Source organism: Humulus lupulus, chromosome 1 (genome assembly GCF_963169125.1).
Source record: "Humulus lupulus chromosome 1, drHumLupu1.1, whole genome shotgun sequence".
NCBI classification, from domain to species: Eukaryota; Viridiplantae; Streptophyta; class Magnoliopsida; order Rosales; family Cannabaceae; genus Humulus; species Humulus lupulus.
In genome coordinates this window covers 210,476,408-210,486,791 of record NC_084793.1, presented here as the reverse complement: position 1 = coordinate 210,486,791, position 10,384 = coordinate 210,476,408, and the positions used below count along the sequence as shown (strand labels likewise).

Genomic DNA, 10,384 nt, shown 5'->3' with positions numbered 1-10,384 from the left:
TGATAAAGATTTTCGTGTTGTTTTTGAATCCTCAAAATGCTCCATTGAAAATGCTTCAACCAATGAAGTTATTTTTGTTGGAGAAAGGAAGGATAATGTTTATGTTATTGATGTCGATTCCTTTGATAGCAAAAATAAATGTTTAACCGTTATGAATGATAATTCTTGGTTGTGGCATAGAAGATTAGGACATGCTAGTATGGATTCTATTTCAAAGTTGGTTAGAAAAGATCTTATTGTTGGTTTGCCATCTATTCCTTTTGTTAAAGATAAACTTTGCGATGCATGCCAATTTGGAAAACAAATTAAAACATCTTTTCATTCCAAGAAAGAGATTTCAACCTCTAGACCTTTGCAATTGCTTCATATTGATTTATTTGGTCCTTCAAGAATTGCTAGTCTAGGTGGTAAATACTATGCATTTGTGATTGTTGATGATTTTTCTAGATTTACATGGGTTATATTTTTGAAACTCAAAAATGATGTTTTGGAAAATCTAGTTAAATTTTGTAAGAGTGTGCAAAATGAAAAAGGGTATTCAATCACCTCCATTAGGAGTGATCATGGTGGAGAGTTTGACAATGATGCCTTAGAATTGTTTTGTGATGAACATGGTTTTAACCATAACTTTTCGGCTCCAAGAACTCCACAACAAAATGGAGTTGTCGAAAGGAAGAATAGAACAATTCAAGAAATGGCTAGGTCAATGCTCAATGAAATCTCATTACCTAAATATTTTTGGGCCGAGGCCGTTAATACTTCTTGTTATATTTTGAACCGTGTTTTCATTAGGCCTAACATGAATAAAACCCCTTATGAGCTTTGGAAAGGGAGAAAACCCAACATTGGATATTTTAGAGTTTTTGGATGTAAATGCTATATTTTGAACACCAAGGACAACCTTGGAAAATTTGATGCAAAATCCGATGTTGGAATTTTTATAGGTTATTCAACACATAGTAAAGCTTATAGAATTTATAACAAAAGAACTAATGTTGTTGAAGAATCTATTCATGTTGCATTTGATGAGTCTAACCCTCCTACAAGCAAAAGTGTAGATGATGATGTTGTAGGTTTGGGAGAAGAGGTTCAAAAGCTTGACATTGGAGAATCATCTAACGCTCCATCACAAACTCCCAAAGAGGAACTACCCGAGGAAAAGGTAAATGAAAGCAAAGGTATGGATTCTAACCTCCCTCATGAGTGGAAGTTCAAAAGTGCTCATCCTATAGACCAAATTATAGGTGATCCTTCACAAGGAGTCACAACTAGAAGCTCCCTTAGAAACTTGTGTAATTTCATTGCTTTTATTTCTCAAATTGAACCAAAGAATTTTAAAGAGGCCGAGTTCGATGAATCTTGGCTTCTAGCTATGCAAGAAGAAATAAATCAATTTATTAGAAATGATGTTTGGGAGTTAGTTCCAAGACCGTCACACCAATCGGTGATTGGAACAAAATGGGTCTATAGAAATAAAGTAGATGAGCATGGGGTCATTGTGCGTAACAAGGCTAGATTAGTGGCCCAAGGTTACAATCAAGAAGAAGGAATTGATTATGAGGAGACCTTTGCCCCGGTAGCAAGACTTGAGTCCATAAGAATGTTATTAGCTTTTGCATGCCACAAGAATTTTGTCTTGTATCAAATGGATGTTAAAAGCGCTTTCTTAAATGGATACATTATGGAAGAGGTTTATGTCTCTCAACCCCCCGGTTTTCAAGATCACAAACACCCTAACCATGTTTATAAATTAAAGAAAGCATTATATGGTTTAAAGCAAGCTCCTAGAGCTTGGTATGATCGTTTAAGCACTTTTCTTATCTCAAATAGTTTTTCAATGGGAAAAGCGGATAATACACTTTTTATTAAAAGAAAATCAAAAGACATTATTATAGTACAAATCTATGTTGATGATATTATTTTTGGTGCTACTAATGATGTTCTTTGTGAAGAATTTTCAAAGTGTATGCATAGTGAATTCGAGATGAGCATGATGGGAGAGCTCAACTTTTTCCTTGGACTTCAAATAAAGCAACAAAAGAATGGAATCTTCATAAGTCAATCCAAGTACATCAAGGATCTACTTCAAAAGTTTGACTTGGCCAATGCAAAGTCCATGAAAACCCCTATGAGCACCTCCATAAAGATGGACAAGGATGAAAGTGGTAAGGATGTTGACATCACCAAGTATCGAGGTATGATTGGTTCATTATTATATTTAACCGCTAGTAGACCCGATATTTTGTTTAGTGTTGGTCTATGTGCTAGGTACCAATCATGTCCCAAGGAATCCCACTTAAGTGCCGTTAAGAGAATCTTTAGATACTTGATAGGCACAATGAATCTAGGGCTTTGGTATCCCAAGAACTCAAACTTTGAAATCATTAGTTACTCGGATGCGGACTTTGCCGGTTGTAAGTCGGATAGGAAAAGTACTAGTGGAACATGCCACTTTCTAGGAAACTCCTTAGTGTCATGGTTTAGCAAGAAACAAAACTCGGTAGCCCTATCCACAACCGAAGCCGAATACATTGCCGCCGGTAGTTGTTGTGCTCAAATACTTTGGATGAAACAAACTCTTAAGGATTTTGATGTTGATTTTGAATGTACACCCATAAAGTGTGACAATACTAGTGCCATTAACCTCTCTAAGAATCCAATCTTGCATTCTAGAGCCAAGCATATTGATATAAGGCACCATTTCCTTAGAGACCATATCCAAAGAGGTGAAATTGTACTAGACTTTGTAAGCACCGAATTTCAATTAGCGGACATATTCACCAAGCCTCTTAGTGATGAGAGATTTAGTTTTATTAGAAGAGAGCTAGGAATGACCAACCTCAATGAAATATAAGGTTCACTAGCGACTTTAAATCATTGGTATCATATCTCTCTTTACTTATAAATTTATGCATATGTACTCTCAATGTGATATTTACATGTTTCAAATGCATAAATAAATTAACTAAATGATATATGACTTTGTACTCCTTGAAAAATCAAATTATAGGTCATGGTATGAATTTTTGGTGAACTTTGAACTCATTTTTGATTGAGTAAATATGTGAATTTTTGCATATGTGCTTAGTATATGTGTTTATGTGTTTAAACATGTCTAAATAAGTCTATCTAGTATGCCTATAGGGTTTCTATGCTTGAATTACTCTTTGAACAATTTTTAGGTATGCTGAGTATTGAAAATTTGTTAGTTTTTGCCTAAATGAGTGTTTTTCGCTAAACTTATTCAATTTTCAACATTTTTCAAATCCGTCAGTTTGAGCACCTCACATTTAACACATTTGAACTATTGCAAAAAGAATTTTTCGATTTGGTTGCATAAAACTCATTTTTGGTAGATTTCTACTCTTCAAGGCCTTTTTAAGTCATTTTTCGAAAAATCTACCCAAAATGCTCAATTTTCATCATTTTTCGAAACCGTAACTTCCCACACCTCAAATTTAACATTCTTGAGGTGTTGCAAAAAGAATTTTTCGATTTGGATGCATAAAACTCATTTTTGGTAGATTTCTACTTTTCAAGGCCTTTTAAGGCATTTTTCGAAAAATCTACCCAAAATTCTCAATTTTCCATATTTTTCGATTCCGTCACTTCACACACCTCATATTTAATATTATTGAACTGCTGGAAAAAGAATTTTTCAATTTGGTTGAACAGATTTCGTTTTTGGTAAGTTCTTGGCTTTCTTGAATTTCTTTTTAAAACTTACCGTAAATCGTCATTTTTCAACATTTTTTCAGATTTTCTTGTTTGAGCATATTCATTTTCTCATATTTTAGGTGTTAGAAAAAGTTTGGGGTCAATTGGGTTAAAAACGAAGTTTTTAGGCACGTTTTTGAAAAGAGGGCTGGGCTGGTGCACCAACCGAAATTCCGGTTGGCTGTGCACAGACCAACCGGAATTCCGGTTGGCGCCTGACAGCAGCCACTTCAGTTTTTTTTTGGCCTTTTAAAATGCATTTTTACTTTTTCTTGTGTACTTGTGTATTTGCATGGCTTTATGCCTTATGTATGAATGTTTAAACTATTTAATCCATGTTTGTTTATGATTTATTTTGTGAATTCTTTTGCCATCCTTTTTGATGAATCAAAAGGGGGAGAAGTGATAGGATTATTTTTAACTGTTTTGGCAAAACCTCAATATCTAAGACTAACAATGTTATTTGAACTTAAGTGATATATTGAGGGGGAGTTTACAAAATCATGCAAGGTAAAACTAAAAGGTAAATTTCTTTTATCCTTGCACACATTAAGGGGGAGCTAATCTAATATTCATATTTAAAAATATCTTCTTTCCCTTGTAAAATAATCAAATATTTGATATCATCAAAAAGGGGGAGATTGTTGACCCAAACTCTTAAGTCTCCTTGTTTTGATGATTAACAAATATTTGATTATTATTTGTTACTAATGATCTGTTGATTTTGTAGCAAAAACTAAAGTGAATTAGCACTTCAAAGTCAAAATTATGACCAAGGGCAAAATGGTCATTTTACCAAGTTTTCCAGAAATGACCCAAAATGGACTTCAAGACTCAAGAAACTCAAGATAAAGGTTTAACTTAATTTCTTAGTCTTGTAAAGTGATTGCAAGTATACTTTAAGTCATAAGTATAGAATTTGGCTCACTCACGCACTAAAAAATGGTGATTTTTTAAAATGAGAAATAAATATCCTAAATTAACTTTTAAGAAAATACATCCCGATACGGTCGTAACGCAATTGGAATTTTTGAAATCGGATAAACGAGCTAAAAGTTATAAAGAATTGAAAAACGGGAAAATCGGCATAATCTGAGTTTTGCTCTCTGTTTGCCATCCGGAATTCCGGATGGGCAACCGGAATTCCGGTTGCTTCCAACCGGAATTCCGGTTCCCTCATCCGGACTTCCGGTTCGCGGCAGACAGCTTCGCAAATTAATCCCTAACGGCTATAAACGGCTAGTTTTTTCCCAAACTCTATATAAACTTGTCTTTTACTTCAAATTGGTGGTTGGCTGAGCATTTATTACATATACCAAACCAAATCCATTGATTTCAAAGAGCTTTCAAAGTTTACTCATCCAAACACATATTCACACACTTGAGCCAAAATTTGTATTTATTTCTTCTAAGTGTGCTTGCTAATCACTCTAGGTTTCTCATTGTATTATCATACTTCTAGAGTGATTTTTGCTTGTAATATCAAACACATTCCCATATTGAGATTGAGGTGAGGTTGGCACCGGTTTTGTAAACAACCCGGTTAGAGTGAGATTGGCACTTCAACAATCCGAAAAAGAGGTTGATAGTCCTTGGTGGTGGAAAACTATTGTAAGAGGTTTGGAAATACCTTGGTGAAAAATTCCCGGTTGTAAGGGTTAGTCAAGCCCGCTAACTTGGCTCGATAGTTGAACTCAAAGCTAGGTCCTTAGCTTTGAAGACCAAGGACGTAGGTGGCTTAGTTCTACCGAACCTTGTAAAATTCGAGAGTTTGCGATTTCTTAACCTTCAACTCTTTACATTACAAGTTTAATTATTTGCTATATCTATTTGATTGCCATATTATTTGCTTTTGCTTGATAAATTTGATTTATTGCATAATTTGGCATATTAAGTTTTAAATTTCCGAAATTAGTTTAAATTTCCAATTCACCCCCCCTCTTGGAAACATATCTTGGGTTAACACTATATCCCGAGCCCCGTTCGTTCGTTCGTTCGTTTGAAGTCTACATGTGTTTCTAAATCTCTTGTAGGCGATATATCGGCCCCTATAGCTGCGATATATCGGCCCCTATAGCTGCGATATATCGGCCCCTATAGTTGCGATATATTGGCCCCTATAGCTGCGATATATTGGCATACATTGATATATGAAACACGTATTTGCACTTTTTTCAGCATATTTTGAATTGATTAAACAGCTTTGACTGAGTCAAAATGTTATCCTAACAGCTGCTGGAAAGTTCTAGAGCTTCTAGATCTTTCTTTTAATTAATCTATTCATCAATAATACTTCAATCCTTAATAAACATGATTATGACAAGTGTCATGCTCTTATTAATTCTATCTAAACTTTAGGTTATAATAAATAATATTTTTAGGACCAGCAATATTAATCAAACCTTATGTTATAATTAATATTTCTAAACTATTGGTTAAACTTATAAAATCCATAACTGTTGCTATGAGTTTCCAACTAAGTCCTGACTTGAACCAAAATCCATGGAAACTAACATACTACAGTCTACCACTAGCTACCACTACTACTATCTAGCTAAGCAAAATTCTGGGAGACTACAATGTTTCCCATGCCTAAGGTGTGGACTCTGGTTTGTTTAAGTTTATGGAAGATGGCGACCTGGGGATTGCATAGTTATGCCTTGCTTGGAACGTCGACTATGAGCCCTTCTTTGGCAAGGCTAGGTTAGCGAGGCTCCCTGAGCAATCTCCGCGTCGCCAGAAATATTGTAATCTACTAATCGGGAGTGTTAAACCCACATCGGTTGCCACATCACCTGACCCAAAATTTGGTATAACAATATAAGAGCACTCATAGCAAGTCAGCTACTCTATTCTTTAAAATAAATCACTAAAATACCACTTTTTATATTTTACCTCTAACTTTTACATTATAACATATTTCAATTTTTATGTTTTTTCTCTAGATCATTTAAATATATATATTTAATATTTATTCATTTTCAAAAATAAAATTTGTTTATATAATAGTATCTCACACATGTATAATGTTTGGAAAGAAAATTAATAAAATTTGTATAGGTCAATAAATAGATATCACAAAATAGTACTATTTATTAAGGAAAAAAAAAATCCAATTCAGCTCACTCGATGAAAGCTCATTTTAACTACTTTTTTTTCTTCTATAATTTAGAGAATGAGGTATTTTACCTCCGAGTGCTCCAAGATATCCAAATTCATAATGGTGTACAAAGCTCCTATATCAAAGAAGCTGCAATTTTCATGGACATCGTATACTTAATTGGTGGGATTACCTATATGTTTGTATAGCATATAAGGAATTCTCTATCACTTATGAGACTAGTTGCACGGCACTTATTCCTTACGAGATGTTATCGTCCATTAGAAGTTGATTCGATATCATTGTCCGAAGCAAAATATCAATAACCTGCTCTATGTGAGTAATAACTAGGGAGCAAATTGTACTTTTTTTCCATTTAAGAGGTATATTTTTACACACAAGTGTGCAATTATGTACAAAATACTATTTTATAATCTTATTCATAATGCATATAATCGTACTGTTGTAAGTAATATAAAATCATACTTGCATAGTAATTAGTTGTTACTAATAGTATAAACGGGAATAATGTTTTGGCAAATTCTCACATACACACCTCTAAAATGGGCACATAAGTGCACTGTTTTTGGCTCGGAAAGTATTTTCGACGAATTTCTTTTTTATGAGCATGTACAATGTATTTATTTAGAATATTTTGTAAATTTTTAGAAAATTTTGAATAATTTATAGTACTAAAAATAAAGTTCAAACATGTTACATTTCACGTGCATAAAAAAATTTGTCAGACGTACAATAATTTATTTTGAACTTAATTTTCAGCACTGTAAATTATTCAGAATTTTCTAAAAAATTTACATAATATTCTAAATAACTGCAATATACAAAATCATAAAAATAAAATTTATCAAAAATTCGACAAAAATACTTCCAGAGAAAAAAATACTAAAAGATGCATCGGTGGGCCTATTTTGGGGTGGACTGAGAATTCCACTAATGTTTTAATCATATCATAAACCCATAAACGACTTATATTTGTATCAACCGTAGTAATAAAGTAAAGTGTGATATGGTGAGTAGAGATGGGCAAAACAGTAGGCCCAAAGCTACATATAATAATAGGCTGTGAAAGGGATAGTAGATGCTGATATGCGACGAGAGTGTATAAACTCTACAGCACATCATGCAGGAGGGGACCACTGCTGAGCCTGAGTCCCAGCTGTCACATTAAGCTCCTCAATTGATGAATCACTCCTTACCCTATTCAGGTGTTCTGTGATCAAGGGTTGTGATTGCAGAATCTACGTACATATTTTTGTGATGGACGGCTCAGATTGCTAAATGTTTGGGCTGGATCTGGGATAACGTTGGGGCACAAACCCCTAGACATCACTCTTCTACATTAAGTTCTTAAATATTGTTATGTAAATAGTACTAAGGTTTTAGACCCGTAAAAGTATATATTACATTACAAACTAAAAAACTACGAATTTGACTACCAAAAAAAGCAACAACAAGACCCTGCTACGATGAAAGGGCAATAAAGTAAAATACCAACTCTGTGAAGTGTGTTGCACCTATCACTTTCAAAATTTAAATCGACCATTTACTCCATTTTTTACTTTTTCTCCAACTAGTCATTTTAGATTGCCACTAAAATGGACAGTGCTTTGTTTTAAAGGGCATCTTTCGCTCCATATTTGCAACAAAAGTAAAAGATAAAAAGCTCCTAAACTTTTTAGTGTGAAATAGTCTCCATCAAAAGCAAGAAGGCCTTCTCATACAAAATCTTCCCTCTTTTTCTCATAATTAAAAAAAAAACCATGAATATCTGAAATAATTCTTCTGAAACAAAGGAATACATATATATAGCACCCAACAAATATGGTCATTGATTTCAGAGTCGGATTCCGTTTCCGTCCCATATTTTCATATCCCCAACAAAAAAAATATCAAATCATTAAATGCCCATTTGATAATTTAAATCTCTAATTGCAACAAAAAATAAAGGAAAAAAATCTAAAAGCATAGAAGAACAACAGAAGAGGAAACCATAAACCCATAGATCAGGATCAAGAAGCCAAAATGCAGAGCCCAATTTCTCTTGAACTTACCAAAGTAGCTCTCAGGTGGTTCCTGGTAATGAATCTCGAACTCGTCGTCCCCAACTCCATCAAACTCTCCACCAGGCCCTCCACCACCATTAACAATTCTCATCTTCATCTCCCTGAGCTTCTCGGTGGCGAGTCCAAGGGTGAGCTTGTGGCACCGCCTCTGGTACTTGAACCCATTGATGCATCTGAGGGTCTGTGCCACGGAGACGTAGAATATAAGATGGGCCAAGGAAAGGAGGATAATGGGTACCCAGCAATGGCGACATTGGAGCCGAAGGGACTGAGATTCGGCCAAGAAGACGAGACCCAAGAAGATGAAGAAAAGCAGGAAGAACTTGTGAAGTTCCTTCTTCTGGAGGTCTATGGCGCGTTTCTTCTCGAGGGTCTTCTCGAAATGGAGCTGGATGATGGTGTTTAAGGCTTGGAGAGCGGTCTCCTTGGGGATCATTGGCTGTTGGTGTTGGTGGTGATGGTGGTGGTTGGTTTCGTAGTCCGCCATGAATGGGGTTATTGGAGCTTTTGACTGCTAAAGTTGAAAACTTGGAGACTCTGACTCACAGTTCACTTTTACAGTCTTGATTTAGTTACTAGTTTTTGGAAGTGAGATAAAGGTTGGTCTAAGGCTCTTGATCAAGTCGGATCTCGATGAGTTTCTTCTTTGTGAAAAAATCTAACGGTCAGGACTATTGAGCTCATTTTTCAGTAGAGGTCAGAAGAGAATAATGTGATGATGTGTCCCATTCTTCATTAACTGTGTTTGTCTTAACTACCTATTCTTTCACTAGGGAGGGGAGTCGTGACATTTTTTTCAATGAAATTATTACATTACTTGTAAATTTACAAAGAATGGAAATAGAAAGAAAAAAAAATTAAAAAGCATCTGGAGAAATTGAAAAAAATAATTTTGTGTATATTCATTTAGGAAAACTCTGCCACGGGCTGTTACTTTAGTCCCCATCTGTGGAGTTGTTTTTCTAACCAACCAAAACTTATGACGTGTTCATTATTTGTTATATTTGCTAATGTTTAAAAAAAAACTTGTCGGGTTTCTTTCTTTAATGTTTAGGAAAACTACCTAAATTATGCATAATATAAAGACCCACAACAAAAAATATCCTATTTACTACTATAGAAAAATAAAATAAAAAAGATGAGATCTCACCTAGAACCAGTCGACCTCCTCCCCACCTAATGCTGCAAGCCACCGCGCCCGTTGCACCTCGCCAATCTTCTTCTCCATCAAGAAAGTTCAAAGTTTCTCTTCGAATCTCTCCAAATCTTTCTTTTCTCTTCCATTTCTCTCTCGGTTCACTCTCTCTCACCTCACGGTACTACCAACACCACTACCACACTAAATACTACATTTTGAACAAATCTGGACATGATTTTTAGGAATTTTTTGTGATTTTTTTTTCCAGATCTAAAACTCTGAAATATGTAGAAAATCGATCTTGCTCAATAGTGCTCGACACTAACTCGATGGGGCCTTCAAAAT

General features: G+C 34.8%; 1 protein-coding gene across 1 annotated transcript; it reads right to left on the bottom strand.

The window, feature by feature from the left end:
- Positions 1 to 8,536: 8,536 nt before the first annotated feature.
- On the bottom strand, positions 8,537 to 9,713 carry LOC133825686 (uncharacterized). The gene has a single exon (XM_062258598.1). The coding sequence runs from the start codon at positions 9,386 to 9,388 to the stop codon at positions 8,795 to 8,797; it is 594 nt and encodes a 197-aa protein (XP_062114582.1). The 5' UTR covers positions 9,389 to 9,713; the 3' UTR covers positions 8,537 to 8,794.
- Positions 9,714 to 10,384: the final 671 nt, after the last annotated feature.